The sequence below is a fragment of the Rhinichthys klamathensis genome, unplaced genomic scaffold (assembly GCF_029890125.1).
Source record: "Rhinichthys klamathensis goyatoka isolate OS25496 unplaced genomic scaffold, OSU_Roscu_1.1 h1tg000040l_1, whole genome shotgun sequence".
Classification (NCBI taxonomy): Eukaryota; Metazoa; Chordata; class Actinopteri; order Cypriniformes; family Leuciscidae; genus Rhinichthys; species Rhinichthys klamathensis.
In genome coordinates, this window is record NW_026606587.1 from 8,677,200 (window position 1) to 8,694,737 (window position 17,538).

The 17,538-nt window shown below is 47.5% G+C and overlaps 1 protein-coding gene and 1 pseudogene across 3 annotated transcripts in view; both read right to left on the reverse strand.

The window, feature by feature from the left end:
* LOC130082015 (probable G-protein coupled receptor 153) overlaps positions 1-17,538 on the reverse strand; it is a 156,727-nt gene that overhangs the window by 87,101 nt on the left and 52,088 nt on the right. For all 3 annotated transcript variants that reach the window (XM_056246759.1, XM_056246757.1, XM_056246758.1), the window contains exon 2: positions 12,356-12,941. In XM_056246759.1, the coding sequence (XP_056102734.1) occupies positions 12,356-12,708 (353 nt within the window). In that variant the 5' untranslated portion in view covers positions 12,709-12,941. The remainder of the gene's footprint in view (positions 1-12,355; positions 12,942-17,538) is intronic.
* Positions 14,645-14,761, reverse strand: LOC130082171 (5S ribosomal RNA; annotated as a pseudogene).

Sequence of the window (17,538 nt, forward strand, 5' to 3'; positions counted from 1 at the left end):
CCAAAGAGCTGCATCCCATCTCTGAGCCCTCAGAGGGCCGGACGACAGTGCGCGACGCTCCCGGGCCTTGCCGCTCTCGTCCCCCTCTGTCTCTGAGGGCGCGGATGACAGTGTGTGCCGTCTCCGGACCACACCACTCTTGTCCCCCTCTGTCGCCAGACCCTGGCAGAGCAGACCCCCATGGAACGCTGGTCCTTCCCTGGTCTCCTCTGTCAGGACGCGGAGCATGACCGTGCCCCCACACCGGGCCGCTATGCCACCCACGCCTGGGCCGGTCACTCCTTCACAGGCTGCCGTTCAGGATGCTCACGACCAAACGCATTTTCGAATTACGCATTGCGGCCACAGGATTGGTTTGCAGCGATAGACCTGAAGGACGCCTACTTTCATGTCTCCATTTTACCTCGACACAGACCGTTTCTTCGGTTTGCTTTCGAGGGGCAGGCATACCAGTACGCAGTTCTCCCATTCGGGTTGGCTCTGTCTCCTCGCGTCTTTACGAAGGTCGTCGAGGCAGCCCTTGTTCCCCTGCGCGAACACGGGGTTCGCATCCTGAATTACCTCGACGACTGGCTAATATTAGCTCACTCTCGAGTCCAGGTTTGCGAACACAGAGACCTAGTGCTCCGGCACCTAGCCCGTCTGGGCCTTCGGGTCAACTGGGAGAAGAGCAAACTTTGCCCCGTGCAGAGGATCTCTTTTCTCGGTATGGAGATAGACTCGGTCGCCATGTCCGCGCAGCTTACGAGCGAGCGCGCACACTCACTGCTGACTTGTCCTCGACAGTTCGAGGGCAAGAGTGCGGTCCCACTGAAACTTTTTCAGAGGCTCCTGGGGCATATGGCATCCGCAGCCGCGGCAACGCCACTCGGATTGCTTCATATGAGACCGCTTCAGCTGTGGCTTCGCGATCGGGTCCCGAGGTGGGCATGGCATCGCGGTTCCAATAACTCCGACCTGCCGTCAGTCCTTCACCCCGTGGCGGAACCTCAGCTTTCTACGGGCCGGAGTTCCCCTAGAACGAGTTTCCAGGCATGTTGTTGTCTCCACAGATGCCTCTGCCACGGGCTGGGGCGCCATGTGCAATGGACATGCAGCCGCGGGCTCCTGGACAGGACCCCAGCGCCTCATGCATGTCAATTGCCTCGAGTACTACTGAAATGTGTGTTGGCAGTGCCTGTACACAACCATCATATAATGATAAAAATCCATCCAGTGTTTTTGTTTTAATATCCTTATATGTTTTCCCCTGCCTCAAATTGAGCCGTTCGATTTTGTGACGTCACTAAATCGGACGCCCCTCCCACGATTGTTGATTGACAGCAGCGTTTCAACACAGACCCGCGCTGAGCGAGCTGTCATCATAGTCTGTCATCATTGTTGATGATACGCTGGAGCAGAATGGCGTCTAAGCGATTGTGGTGTTCTGTTCTTGGGTGTAATAATGAACACAGCAGTCATTTTGATGTTCCTAAATCCGAACCGCTGAAGACGCAGTGGCTGAGTTTTGTTTTCGAAGGGAATATTCCCCAATATTCCCAAAGATCAACGTCAATGCTTTCATGTTTGCGCGAATCATTTCTCACCAGACTGCTTTATAAACAAGGGTCAGTATAAAGCTGGTATTGCTAAGAAGCTGCTCCTGAAAAAAGAATTGGTACCAACTATTCATGTTCCTGCTGCACCTCCAGAAGAAGTGAGTGTAACGAGTTATTAACCGTTTGTCACGTTTCAGTGTGTTTAGTTCTGTTTTGTAATCTTGTTTTCCCCTGTCTTGTGTGATTTTTGGTTTAGTCCTGTTAGTTTTCCCGCTCCTCGTTTGTGTTCAATTCTCTGCACCTGTTTTCAGTTTATTATCTCGTTTGGTTCAGTTCATTTAAACCCTGTGTTTTCCCTCAAGTCAAGTCAAGTCACATTTATTTATATAGCGCTTTTCACAATACAGATTGCATCAAAGCAGCTTCACAGTGATAACATGAAAGTAGTACAACACAGTTCAATAATATTGTTGAATATTAAATATCCCCAACTAAGCAAGCCAAAAGCAAGGCGACAGTGGCAAGGAACCAAAACTCCATCAGATTGGATGGAGAAAAAAACCTTGGGAGAACCCAGGCTAGTCAGGGGCCAGTTCTCCTCTGGCTAACAATCATAGGGTTTTAAAGAAGCTTTACAGTAAGTCCATATCAGAGAGTACCTGGAAAAAATACATTTAGTTAATCATGTAATATTTAGGGGATAACATATCGCCGGCGTTGAGTCGTCTCTTCGCAGGCGTTGAGTGTTTGTCGATCGTCGTCAATGTATGGTTGTATGTTAACCCTGAAGTCCTGGAGTTCTGTTCTTTTGTTCTCGTTTGTTTTTGGATGTTTTGAAGTTTGTTTAATAAATCTATTATATTGAAGCCCTTGTCCTCGTCTTCAGCTACCTGCAGCAACCCTGACAGAACGATCGACCAACATCTAAAAATGGGCCGAAGGAGGAAAAACAAAGAGGTGAGCCCCTTCGAAAACCCAATCCTCTTCCAAGAGGAGCGCTCACTTGAAGAATACGCTGGTCTTTACCTAGAACTCTATGATCATGTGACGCTGGAAGAAGAAGAGCTGACTAAGAGTTTCTGGGGTGGTCTGAAGGACCCGCTAGCCCAGTTAATTCTGGTGAAGGACCTCAATATGTCCTTTTTGGAGTTTGTGGATCACACACTGTGGGCGTGTGGATCCACATACCTCGTGGAAGATCTCCCACTCCAGCCAGTTCCAAGCCCGCCAGCCCCTGAGCCCATCACCTGCACGCCAGCGCCTGAGCCCATCACCTGCACGCTAACGCCAGAGCCCATCGTCTGCCCGCCAGAGCCTGAGCCCATCGCCTGCCCGCCAGAGCCTGCACACCGCATCAGCCCTGCCACCAGATCTGTCCCTGGACTTCCCCGGCTGATATCCTGTATGGCTGATCCCCCGCTGATATCAGTGCGATTAGCCAAAAAGATGGCTGCCGAGGCTGGGGTTCACGTCAGCCACATCCAGCCAGAGACCGTCCAGCCAGAGACCGTCCAGCCAGAGACCGTCCAGCCAGAGACCGTCCAGCCAGAGACCGTCCAGCCAGAGACCGTCCAGCCAGAGACCGTACAGCCAGAGACCGTCCAGCCAGAGACCGTCGCCTGCCCGCCAGAGCATGAATCCAGCCCCAAGCTCCCTGATGTGCTGGCCCCGTCCAGTTCCGAGTCCCCTGATGTGCTGGCCCCGTCCAGTTCCGAGTCCCCTGATGTGCTGGCCCCGTCCAGTTCCGAGTCCCATGATGTGCTGGCCCCGTCCAGTTCCGAGTCCCATGATGCGCCAGAGCCAGAGCCCGTTGACCCAGCGCCAGAGCCAGAGCCAGAGCCCGTTGACCCAGCGCCAGAGCCAGAGCCCGTTGACCCAGCGCCAGAGCCAGAGCCCGTTGACCCAGCGCCAGAGCCCGTTGACCCAGCGCCAGAGCCAGAGCCCGTTGACCCAGAGCCAGAGCCCGTTGACCCAGCGCCAGAGCCCGTTGACCCAGCGCCAGAGCCCGTTGACCCAGCGCCAGAGCCAGAGCCCGTTGACCCAGAGCCAGAGCCCGTTGACCCAGCGCCAGAGCCCGTTGACCCAGCGCCAGAGCCAGAGCCCGTTGACCCAGCGCCAGACCCCGTTGACCCAGCGCCAGAGCCCGTTGACCCAGACCCAGAGCCCGTTGACCCAGACCCAGAGCCCGTTGACCCAGACCCAGAGCCCGTTGACCCAGACCCAGAGCCCGTTGACCCAGACCCAGAGCCCGTTGACCCAGACCCCGTTGACCCAGCGCCCGTTGATGTCAAGTCTGTTTCCGTTCCTGAACCTGTCCTTCTCCCCAAGAAAATTTTGGGGGGGGGCTATACGCCTTCGCCGTGGCCAGCCAAAGATCCACAGAGGCCCGGAAAAATAACACCGCCGTGGCCACCTGATGGGTCTTCACCGCCGTGGCCACCCGAAGGGTCCTCACCGCCCTGGACGCCCGAGGGTCCCACAGCTCCGCCCTGGACGCCCGAGGGTCCCACAGCCCCGCTCTGGACGCCCGAGGGTCCCACAGCTCCGCCCTGGACGCCCGAGGGTCCCACAGCTCCACCCTGGACGCCCGAGGGTCCCACAGCTCCACCCTGGACGCCCGAGGGTCCCACAGCTCCACCCTGGACGCCCGAGGTTCTGCCTGCACCGTCGTGGCCACGCCCACTGCCTGCTCTGCTCTGGCCACGCCCACAGCCTGCACCGTCGTGGCCACGCCCACTGCCTGCTCTGCCTTGGCCACGCCCACAGCCTGCTCCGCCCTGGCCACGCCCACAGCCTGCTCTGCCCTGGCCACGCCCACAGCCTACTCCGCCGTGGCCACGCCCACAGCCTGCTCCGCCCTGGAGGTTTCCCGGACCTGCACCATGCCCTCGTCAGCCTCCAGGGCGCCCACCCTCCCACCCCTTTGGATGTTATACGGCGCGAGGACGCGCCTTCAGGGAGGGGGGAGGTACTGTCACGTTTCAGTGTGTTTAGTTCTGTTTTGTAATCTTGTTTTCCCCTGTCTTGTGTGATTTTTGGTTTAGTCCTGTTAGTTTTCCCGCTCCTCGTTTGTGTTCAATTCTCTGCACCTGTTTTCAGTTTATTATCTCGTTTGGTTCAGTTCATTTAAACCCTGTGTTTTCCCTCAGTGTTTGTCGATCGTCGTCAATGTATGGTTGTATGTTAACCCTGAAGTCCTGGAGTTCTGTTCTTTTGTTCTCGTTTGTTTTTGGATGTTTTGAAGTTTGTTTAATAAATCTATTATATTGAAGCCCTTGTCCTCGTCTTCAGCTACCTGCAGCAACCCTGACACCGTTATATTAATCTTTGCAAATTGCGCAAAAAAGTTATTCATGACCATTAACTGTAACATCAATCTGTCAACGAACTATACATCAGTAAACACATAGCGTTCGTATCTCACTACTCTACCCTGCCAGTACATACAAAAATAGATCAAAGTGACATTACGTTAACCAACCATTCAGAAACGTCCTGTTCGAGACTTAATTGTCGAACTTCTTTGTGGCCGTCATCTTGTTCCGGGTCAGACTCCGGTTCCTATTGGTATGGTTGCACAGATGTGTACTCAGAGACTCCCGCTGCCATTCTTTCTCCAAAATATACCCTCAACTGTTGTCAAGGCAACAATCAACGTGCGTTGTGTCAAAATGCACCAAAGAACAGCGGGCGGGGTTGAGCAAAGCTCATTATCATTTAAAGGCATATGCACTGAAATGGCGTGCTGAAAACAGAGCTGTTTTAGACCAGGTAAAATTAGTGTTTTCTTACAATACTAATTAAAATTTTTAATAAAAGTATATTACAAAGTTTTCATTTAGACCCTAAAGATTCATATTAACTTGTACAAAAATGGCATTATATGACCCCTTTAATACAGTAGCTTGTTGGATATTAAGTTACCCACAACACAGCGATAAGCTTATGTGTGAACTGATATTAGGCTAATATTGTAGATCTACTGTTGTGTTGGGATTTGCTCAATATGATGTTAAGTGGCAGATCAATGGGCTTGTCCTTCCCAGACGAAACCTAAAATACTATGTGGAGGACACAAGATAATTTTATAATTATATGACCGCGTGGTGAACATACGAACATAACTCATATTTAAACAACTTTCTCTTTGTGTAGGCTACAAGTACAATTTTGGCGGTATTATTAATGTCTCCTTCAAAAAATGCTCTTGAGCATTGTTTTGTTTACTGTCCCCCCCCTACTGTTAGATGAAATGTATGCCCATGGACATAAAAAAAAATGTAAACATACATATTGAGCATTTTTTTCATCTATTTGAGAAAATAGTCAGATTCAAGAATTGACATCCAATTAAATGGATTATTTGGGAGCATGTAAACATTTATAGTGTTTGTTAAAGTCACAATGAAATCAAAAATGACAATTCTTGTTTTTTGTGGAATATTGCAGTAGCATTTATTATAAATGATTTATCCGTGCACATTATTGTTTTTGTTTTTTTTATTCGTGTGCCCTTGTAATCTTTAAACAAAAAAAAAAACTTCCCCTCCCTCTTGCAACTACATCTTTTCTCTAATGACGTGTTTATTGGCACGAGGGCTGGACAACCAGTCACTCACATGAGATCACAGCAATAGCAAACCACAACGATCTAATGATCCAATCAATTCCCGATGGACAAAATCAAATCCCACCCTATTTTTTATTATTATTATTTTTTTTCAAGAAGCCGTTTTACTCGGATATACGTCACAATAGGGAAGAAAAGACTATCGCAACTTTTGGGCACTGGTCATGTTATTTCAAAGGATAACAGTAAAAGTTTTTTTGCATGACTTGTATCAGGACTTAAACAACTCTCAAAAACAATTTGCTTTGATCTCCATATGAAAAACATTGCGGATAACATAATTGAGGGAAGGATTTTACTATTTCTTAACTTGCATGTATATCTAATGTTTTTACAGTATGTTATTTAGATATTTACATTGGCATAATTGAATGGAATATGATTCATACTTCCGGTTTCAGGCTTAAGCCTAGTCCCAGACTATGCATGTTTGAGCTGTTTTAACTGAAAGCAAATTGCTCTGACATATAATATGTTTCTGCCATTGTTTTGTCTCAAGATGCACATTTGTAAAGTTTCACACTGGACCTCCTTCGGGTAGTCCCGGGTTCCCTTTCAAGGGAACTTCGAGCTGCGTCAAATGCTGTGGGAACGCCCCTGCGTTGTGCGTCATGAAGCACGTATGGAATCAGGCCAATGGAGAGACGGAACGTCATAGGCGGGTGACGTCATCGACCAGGAAACTATAAAGCACCCCAAAAACACAAGCGCATCAGCTTCTGTGCCTTCAGTCGCGCTATATGTGAATCTGTGTGTAAACACTGTGTCTGTCTTTAGTATTTGCTAGGCAGGAGTTATCACATTTACACCACACAAACAATTTTGTATGAGAGACTATGGCGAGCGAACGGCATTTAAGAAGTGTGTTCCTCCCTGCTCGCGCTATCTAACGGGCGGGGATACACACGTTCTTTGTGTTGTTTGTTTGGAAGTGCAGCATGCCCAGTCAGCTCTCGAGGGGGCTGGCTGCGAGCATTGCGAGCGTCTGCCTTTATGGACGCTCCGCTCCCGCCGGGCGCTCTCTGAGGAGAGTGCTCGGTGCGCGCTCCCCGCGGTTCGAGTCCCGCTTCTGCCGAGGCTGAGCGGCGACGCTTATCGTGGGGATCGCAAATGGATCTTTCAGCGGGGTTAGAGACGGGCTCTGCCTTATCTCTGCCTTTACCTGTTAGATCCAGTGTCTCAGCCCGGTTTGGAAGCACGCTCTGCGGTTTCTTCCGCCCGGGCTGAGGCACCAGTACTGCAACTATCGTTATATAGTTATAAAAACTAGGAGATAAAAATAGCAGTATTGACGAGGGAGATGTGGAGGACTCGCCACCTAACACTCCCGAAAGCGAAGAGCTCATGGAGGTTCTCACTCGAGCTGTATTAAAACTAAGCATTGAGTGGCCAGTGGCTAGGCAGGAGTCTGTTATTAAATCTAAGTTAGATGAAAGATTTCTCCCTTCCCGTGTGCAACCTCCATGCCGGTGCTTGTCGTTTTTTTTCATGATCTCCATACTGAGGTGTCGAGATTATGGAAGAAGCAGGCTTCTGATATAATTTTAGCCCCCAATCATTCACATATTCAGATTTAACGGGGGCTAGGTTTTTGAAAAGAAAAGACGGCGCTTTGCCGCGGGTAGAAGAGACGCTTGCGAGCTATCTCTCTTCCGAGGCTGCATTGTCATTTAAAGCACCGGCATTACCTTCCAAGCCATTATGAAATATTTCGGCTTTGTAAAGTGTATTTGGCGGCAGGTCAGGCTGCGTCGTGTCTGCATACAATGTCTATATTGCAGGCATACCAGGCTGATTTGCTAAAGGACGTGAGTGAGGAGGCAGTACTGACGTGGTTCGAGAACTGCGTCAGGCTGCCGATTTGTGGTAAAATGATTTTTTTTCCAACATGAAACAGAAAGAGAAAGCTTTCTTTTAAATGATCCTCTCTCCCCTGCGGGGTTATTCAGTGACTTAGTTAATACTGTCATTGATAATTTCAGGAAGAAAAGAAGCAGGCAGCAGCTTTTAAAAGGTTTCTTCCATTAAAAGTTCACGTCCACGGGGCTGCTGGGCGGGAGCAGCCCCGGCCGTCCACGAGCTCATCGCATAGGCGCAGCAAAGCAGAGTATCGCGTCTCGCGCTCCCCCTGCTGGACAGTGGGACCAGACGCGGCACTCTCAGCCAAAGCTTTTTGAAAAATAAATATAATATAATATAATATATATATATATATATATATATAAAGCAATAGAACTGATTTGAGGACAGTTATATTGGCTATGCTGAGGGCGGTCCCCACCGAGGGAGAAAGGTGTTCACCTCTTTTTACGGTGCCCATTCTTCCTCGGTGCCCTCAGGGGCCCGTTCTGCCAACCCCGCCTTCATGCCGGGGCGCAGACGGTCCCGGCGAGCGCTTTCGCGAGGGACGCTCGCCGCCTCTGACACTGAGGGTGGTCCCCATCGAGGGAGAAAGGTGTTCACCTCTTTTTACGGTGCCCATTCTTCCTCGGTGCCCTCAGGGGCCCGTTCTGCCAACCCCGCCTTCATGCCGGGGCGCAGACGGTCCCGGCGAGCGCTTTCCCGAGGGACGCTCGCCGCCTCTGACACTGAGGGTGGTCCCCATCGAGGGAGAAAGGTGTTCACCTCTTTTTACGGTGCCCATTCTTCCTCAGTGCCCTCAGGGGCCCGTTCTGCCAACCCCGCCTTCATGCCGGGGCGTAGACGGTCCCAGCGAGTGCTTTCCCGAGGGACGCTCGCTCCCTCTGAGGAGGGTCTCAGAGCGGTCAAACCAGTTGTTCCCTGCCAGTGCGCCGTTACAGGGCGCTGTGTTTGCTGCTCAAATTACACCAGAGACCAGTCTCGAGAGACTGGTACCCTTAGTAGAATTTGTTTGGCAGAGTGGAAAAGCCTTCCAAGAATATCTCAGCGGGTCCTGCAGACAGTAGTAAGAGGTTATGCGATCCAATTTAGGTGTCGTCCACCGAAACTCAGAGGGGTTCTGCCCATAGTGTGGGCCCCGAGCAGGCTCTGGTAATGGAACAAGAGGTGAAAACGCACCTTCAAAAGGGGGCTATAGAACGGGTTCCTCCTCCCAGTTTGGAGCTAGGTTATTACAGCCGATATTTCATCGTTCCAAAGTAGGATGGGGGGTTGCGTCCAATTTTAGATTTGCGCCTATAAAATCGCTCGGTAGGGAAGCTCAATTCAAGATGCTCACTATCAAGCAGGTCATGTCACAAATCAGGTCCGAGGGCTGGTTTGTCACGATAGATCTAAAGGACGCTTACTTCCACATTTCCATACTTCCACAACACAGGAAGTTCCTGAGGTTTGCCTTCGGGGGCGAGGCATTCCAATATAGGGTTCTTCCGTTCGGTCTAGCTATCTCCCCGTACTTTACGGAGCAGATGGCGGTTCGACATCGAGATGTCGTCCTCGCGCATATCAGGAAGTTGGGGTTGAGGCTGAACGCGAAGAAAAGTGTTTATCTCCTTCCCTGGAGACCACTTTTCTGGGCGTTGTTTGGGATTAGGTCACCCGCATCGCTTCGATTCTTCAGCCTTGAAACAGTAAAGCTAGGCCAGCTACTCACTGTAAAGCAGTTTCAGAAACTGTTGGGTTTGATGGCAGCAGTGTCCAACGTTATACCTTGGCCTGTTGTACATGAGACCGCTGCGGTGGTGGCTCAGGACCAAGGGATTCTCCCCGAGGGGAAATCCACTCCACACGATCAAAGTCACGCGGCGCTGCCTTCGTGCTCTGGTCTTATGGAAAGAAACTTGGTTCCTATCCAAAGATCCTGTGCTGGGGGCTCTTTGTCGTCACATAAAGCTAACGACGGATGCTTCCCTCACAGGGTGGGGGGCGGTCATGAGTGGTCGTCCAGCCCAAGGTCTGTGGCAGGACCATCATCTATCATGGCATATAAATTGTCTAGAGATGTTGGCAGTGTTTCAGGCTCTGAAACACTTCCTGGCAGACCTGAGAGGTCATCATGTGCTAGTTCAGTCAAACAACACGTCGGTGGTCTCTTATATAAATCGTCAGGGGGGCCTGCGGTCTCGCCGGCTTTACGAGTTGGCCCGTCAGGTCCTCCTGTGGTCCCTAGGGAAGTTACTATCACTAGCAATGTATCTTCCTGGGTATTTGAATGTGGTAGCGGACTCTCTGTCGAGGCAGGGGCCGAGGCCGGGGGAATGGAGACTCCACCCCCGAGGTGGTGGAGCTCCTTTGGTTGAGTTTCGGTCGCGCCGAGGCAGACCTATTCGCTTCCAAGGAGATATCGCACTGTCGTCTGTGGTTCTCCATCAGTCATCCAGCCCCTCTGGGGTTGGACGCTATGGTGCAGCCGTGGCCGAGGTCACGTCTGTACGCTTTCCCCCCGATTGCTCTGCTATCAGGAGTTCTGGAGTGGGTTCGCCGGGACGGGGTCAGCCTACTATTAGTAGCCCCGTTCTGGCCGGCCAGAGTATGGTTTGCGGACCTGGTTTCTCTCCTGGACGGCTCTCCTTTGGAGCTCCCGGTCAGGAGGGATCTACTCTCTCAGGCGGGCGGCATGATATTTCACCCCCGCCCAGAGTTATGGAAACTGTGGGCTTGGCCTCTGAGGGGGCCCAGCTCTTAGATTCCGGTCTCTCAACCGAGGTTGTTGAGACCATCCTTCACTCCAGAGCTCCATCCACGAGGAAGCTATATGCCTTTGAAGTGAAAACTTTTCACTTCTTGGTATGGAGAACACCTGTAGGACCCAGTTAACTGCCCAGTGGGTGCAGTGCTGGAATTCCTGCAGGAGCGTTTCTCCACAGGGTTATCCCCCTCCACACTAAAGGTGTATGTGGCGGCACTGGCTGCTTACCACGTCCCTTTCAGTGGAGTTTCTCTTGGGAGACACCCGCTTATAACTCGTTTCCTTCGTGGCACTTTGAGGCTGCGGCCAGCAGTTCGTGCCTGGAATTTTCGCCTGGTATGGTTAAGGCTTTTCTATACCCTAGGCCAGGTTATGTTCCTAAGGTCCCTACTAATGTTGTTAGACCTACAGTTCTGCAGGCTTTCTGTCCTCCTCCATTTCTGTCGTCAGACCAGGAGAAACTTAATTTGCTCTGCCCAGTGAGGGCGTTAGACGCTTATGTCCACAGAGCTGCCCTGTGGAGGAAATCAGAACATTTATTTGTATGTTTCGGGCCACCCAGGAAAGGGTGTCCTGCGTCTAAATAGAGAATGAGCAAGTGGGTGGTCGAGGCTATCTCACTTGCTTATGAGTCGGCTGGTCAGCCTTCACCTTTGGCTGTACGAGCCCGTTCTACTAGGAGTATGGCTGCATCCAAAGCTTTATTGTCAGGAGTTTCCCTGAGTGAGGTTTGTGATGCGACTGGATGGTCTTCACCGTGCAGGTGCTCTCGTCCGCTGTGCGCTAGATCTCACATGACGGTCACTTGCTCCTATGGCGACGTGGGTATTCGCGTTCCCACAGCGTTTGACGCAGCTCGAAGTTCCCTTGAAAGGGAACGTCTCGGTTACGTATGTAACCCTAGTTCCCTGATAGGGAACGAGACGCTGCGTCGTTCTGCCATACTCCCGGCATTCCCGTTAAGCGCTCCTTCAGGCCTATCAGAAGCTGATGCGCTTGTGTTTTTGGGGTGCTTTATAGTTTCCTGGTCGATGACGTCACCCGCCTATGACGTTCCGTCTCTCCATTGGGCTGATTCCATACGTGCTTCATGACGCACAACGCAGGGGCGTTCCCACAGCGTTTGACGCAGCGTCTCGTTCCCTATCAGGGAACTAGGGTTACATACGTAACCGAGACGTTCAGGTCCGCATGACAGCTTTCACGTTAGCAAATTTTTTTATGTGAACTGTGCCCCGTTTTGAACTAAACTGCCAGTGTGAAAGAACCCTAAGACACGTTTATAAAAGGTACTTAAATGCCCTAATTCAACTAAGGTCTAATCCTGGCTTAATCTAAGCTTTGTCTGAAACCAGGCCAGAGTGTTCTATCAGTTTTATTTATCTTATAAACTCCAATGTAATTTTAAGTTTACTTCTGGTTTCATTCAATACACATAGATTACCTACATTTTCAAAGCCAGTTAACAGTTAAAAAAAAAAATAGGTAGGCATTTTCAAAATGTAATAATTTAGCACTGTAAATTAAAATTAAAATCCAATTCTTGAACAAAGATCAACTCAAGTGTCGTTCACTTACCTATAATTGACAGGCCAGCGAACCATCCACATGCGGTGGTAGGACAGGGAGGTGACTGAGAAACAGGTGACCAGGGTAAGGGTGTAGAAGGTGGAGACAAAGACCTTGCAGAGTCCTTCGTTCCACTCATAGTTGGAGTGTTGTCGGCGTAGCTGAATGACACAGTACATGGTGATGGGGATGCCCATGTTGAGAATGTGCGTGCCAGCCAGTGTGCAGATGAGGAATTCCAGTGGCTTCCACTTCTTCTGCTTAGCGCTCACACTCAGGATTCCCCAGGCATTGGCCAGGATGGACACTCCCGAGCAGACCAGCCAGGCCAGTGCATTAGTGCTGATGACCTCATCGTTCATGATGGAGCAGCCTGCTGGTGAGAGCCGGTGGGGGGTGGAATGGTGAAAGGTATGGGAGCAGCCGCTGACAGAGGCAGGTGCCAGGCCCGAACAGGCATTCCTACAGGGACGGGCAGTCCTTCCTCTGGATGTGCTGAGAGGATAGGGCGAGGGGCATAGCAGCTTGAAGAGGCACTGGGGTCGGGCAGAGAAGGAGAACGTGCACTGAGAGCCAGTCCAGTGCTGTAACAATCCTACAAAAGAAAAGACAAGACAGGTCTTGAAAAGACAAATTAGACAAGAATGGAGCGACACAAAGAGACAGAGAAGATGGAGGCATTCAATTGAACTAGATTTAGGCTTTCTACACCTATTGACCAATAATTTCCTATGACTTTTCCAGTCATTCATGGTTTTTACAATTCTTTCATAGAGATTGCTGGGCCAGATAACATTTGTATTTCAGTAACACAGTGGTTCTCAATTCCAGTTCTGGCGACCCCCCTTTATGCACATTATGAGTCCGAAAACTTAAAAATGCTGCTTTCGGAGGATGCATTGCAAGGTAGAAATCTAACCAATCAGCATGAGCAGAGGCCTATAAATCATCTATGTTCCTCGATATTTTTTTTCTGCATCCCTCCTCCACCCCGTCTCCTCACAAGGACATACACTTGATCAAGTGTTATCGCATGGTTTTTCCGTCTGTGACCTTGAGGTGTGTGAAAATGGTTTCTCTGATCATAAGACTTATGTTTACTGTTCCTTGTGTATCTAATGCTTCTAATCCTATATGCTCGCCGGTCTCTGCTTATTACTTCTACCCCCAGAAATGCCGTTTCATTAGCGTTCTGTGAAGCCACTCTATCTATGGAGTGCTGAGGAGCTCCTAAATAAGGGTTAATTCCATCTGTGTAAATATCTTATACTCAGTGGCACCTTTAAAGACTCTACAGCATAAACCCAGGTCTGAGCCCTGGTTAGATGACACCATACGCTCTCTTAGGCTAAATGAAAAAAGGACAAGCTCCAGGTCTCTTTTGACATGCTAAGAGATTTGTTATCCCTATATCAGAGAGCAGTGTAAGCTGCGAAATCAAGGTATTTTTTCAGAAATCATAACATAGAACTGTCACTGACCGAAAACTCTTTTCAATATCATTAATGCTACTATTAACCCTTTTGTCTAATTGTTCCCTGATGTGTCCTCATCTATGTGTGAAGACTTTCTTAAATTCTTTGTCAACAAAATAAGGGATATAAGATTGGGGATGATTCCCTTTTCCTCTGATCCCTCTACTTGCCCTATTTGCACTGCTGTTTTAGTCATTTTAAACCCATTTCTGGCACTTATCTTCAAGAAATAGTAGATCAGCTTAAGCCTTCGCGCTCCTCTATTTATATTATTGCTCCATATTTCCTTAAACAAATGTTTTATGTAGTTGGTCCTTATCTCCTGATTATGAATGAATGAATGAATGAATGAATGAATGAATGAGGCATTTATATAGCGCTTTCATATGTACTACTGTACACCCAAAGAGCTTTACAATCATATCAGGGGTTCTCTCCTTAACCAGCACCAGTGTGCAGCATCCACTTGGATGATGCGACGGCAGCCACAGTACAACGGCGCCAGTGCGCTCACCACACACCAGCTATAGTTGGAGAGGAGAGAGAGTGATAGAGCCAATTCAGTGGATGGGGATCATTAGGAGGCCATGATTGGCAGGGGCCAATGGGTGGAATGTGGCCAGGACACCGGGGTTACACCCCTACTCTTTTACGAGAAGTGCCATGGGATTTTAAATGACCACAGAGAGTCAGGGCCTCGGTTTAACGTCTCATCCGAAGGACGGTGCTCTTTGACAGTATAGTGTCCCCGTCACTATACTGGGGCGTTAGGACCCACACAGACCACAGGGTGAGCGCCCCCTGCTGGCCTCACTAACACCTCTTCCAGCAGCAACCTGGTTTTCTCAGGAGGTCTCCCATCCAGGTACTAACCAGGCTCAGCCCTGCTTAGCTTCAGTGGGCAACCAGTCTTGGGCTACAGGGTGATATGGCTGCTGGATTATGATAAATAGCTGTTTAGAAACTGGTATTGTACCTGTTTTTTTTAAAACATGCAACAGTCTACCTCTTGCTTAAAAAACAGAACCTAGACCCCACAGTGTTAGCCAACTTTAGACCCATCTCCAATTTGTCCTTTATCACAAGGATTTTGGAGAAAACAATCCTCCAACAATTGCAAAGTTTTTAGATGATAATATGATTTTTCAATCTGGTTTTAGAAAACATCACTCTACTGAGACCGTACTTTTGAATGTTTTAAATTATTTCCTAGTAACTTGTGATTCTGGCAAATACAAAGTTCTGTAATGAAACTCTCCTTAACTCAAATGCTTGCAATCATATCATTCTCTATAGGGCACAGCTGATTGGCTCCTGCTGTATCAGAAGGATCTTACTCAACCTTCAAATACTTATTTAGCTTTTGCCTTAGCAGTGCAGCGTGCTGCGTTCTTGTGCAGCAGCAGGTGTCTTACTTGCTCACAGCAGCGTGTCATGTACGTATTGCCAGTAGCAAGTCCCGTACTTGCTCTGCAGCAGCAGTAATAACAGCAGAAGCAGCGTAGCAGATCTATTTTGCAAAGACCAATATATAAACATTGTCATACCCATTACCATGCCAAATACTCTGAGAGTTGTCATGACAGAACTATGCTGTGCTTGTGCTCTTAGATTTAAATGCTCTATTCGATACAGTGGACCACACTGTTCTTATTACCCGCTTGGAGCACTGTGCAGGCATTAAAGGTAGTGCCCTGGATTAGTTTAAATCTTATTTTACCAACAGAAGTTTATCAGTTAACATTGGAGAACACTTTTCTAGTGATGCTCTTTTATCTTGTGGGGTTCCCCAGTGATTCATTTTGGCTCCCATTCCTTTTTCTTTATATATGCTCGCACTTGGATCTATTTTTAGAAAATATGGGCGGTCATTCCATTGTTATGCTGTTGACACCCAAATGTATTTGCCTTTAAAACAAAATGTGGATGGTCTGGACACTCTCATGGCCTGTTTGACAGATGTAAAGGCCTGGTTGTCTCTAAACTTCTTGAATTTTAATGAGAGTAAAACAGAAATTATTGTATTCAGACCTTCAGATCCACTTAATGCTCCCAAAATAAACCTTGGTGGGCTGTTTTCTTGTGTGAAACCATGGGTTAAGTCAAGTCAAGTCAAGTCACCTTTATTTGTATAGCGCTTTTTACAATACAGATTGTATCATAGCAGCTTCACAGTGAAAACATGAAATTAATATAACAAGTTTGTTTCTAGAAGAAAATTGCGTCATCGTCCACCTGAAGTAAGGCAGATCAATAATATTAAAAATATTTTAAAATGTGTGTTAAAAATGTGTGTTGTTTTTGATGAATCTCTGAAATTTGATAAGCAGATAAACTCGTGGTCAAGTAAAGCTTTTTTCAGCTTTGAATGTTAACAAATGTAAAGTCATTTGTTTCTTTCTTTTTTTTTTTAAGTAATCGATTTCAGTCATTACTAGAGTAATCATGTTTTTCACTTTAGAATACTGATCCAAATAATTAGTAATTCCTTCTAAAGGATTTGGTAATACATGAGTCATTATTAATGGGCTACCTTTACTTTAGAATTAATTATACATTATGCATTATTCACATTAATTATTAACCTAAATATAGTAGTTCTTAGTAGTTCTCTGCGAGGTATAACAAATAGTAGTTACTAATTAGTGAATAGTGAACTACCACATTCAACTGAGAACTATTACTTACTAATTTGTAAGCAAAATTTCTTGTTAGTTAACAGTAGTTACTAGAATGTTAATAGTGCGTTACTCATTTGTTCCTGTGTAGTTTTTCATTAATGACAGATTCTAAAGTGTTACCGTCCACCAATGGAGTAGTTTTCAAATATTGGAATACAAAAGAGGAATAAACATTAATTATCTAATTTATTCTGTAATCATCCATCTCAAATGGCAAGGCACCACAATATGACTGATATTGGTGAGGATCACATTCAATTGAACAAACTGATAATATAGGAATAACATAGCAATTCACAGCTTTTTCCTTCTCTTTGCCCTTACCAAATCTGATAAGCACAAATCCATCTGCTTTTGTTGTGTCAATACAGAAGCAGCAAGCAATAATGACAACTGGGAATTTTTTTTTTTATGTTTGTTTTTGCCAAAAGATGCCTGTGACAAAGCCAATATCATGCCAATGTTTATGTATTATGAAGGGTAGAGTGGATTAAACATAAGAGGCTTTCACACCTTTCACACCAGTTCTAGGAACTTAGTTATAGGAACCAGCCACTAGGGTGTTTCCCAGAGAACTTAATGTTCCCGTAGGGCCATTTTGTGAAACTCTGAAGTGACAAAAGCCGCAGTTGTTGTTCAAGTTCAAGTTCAAGTTCATTTTATTTATATAGCACATTTTATAGCAGCCACTGACTGACCAAAGTGCTTCACAGAACTACAAAATTAAAAGACACCAACACCATGCGTAGTAGCACATCATAGAACAGTACAACAGGTTAAGAACAGCTTAAAACGGGAGACCTTCAAGAAGTCTCAGAGACTATCAGTAGTAGAAAATAAAACAGAGAAGACAGTAACAGGTTTTAAACTAGTATCATACTCGAAGGAGAGAAATATAGAATAGACAAAAAAAAAAAAAAAAAAAAAAAAAAATTTTTTATAAATATATCTAAATATACACCCATATATATAGATACATGCACACACATATATGTACACATATACACATATATATACCTGTACATGCACCTTATTT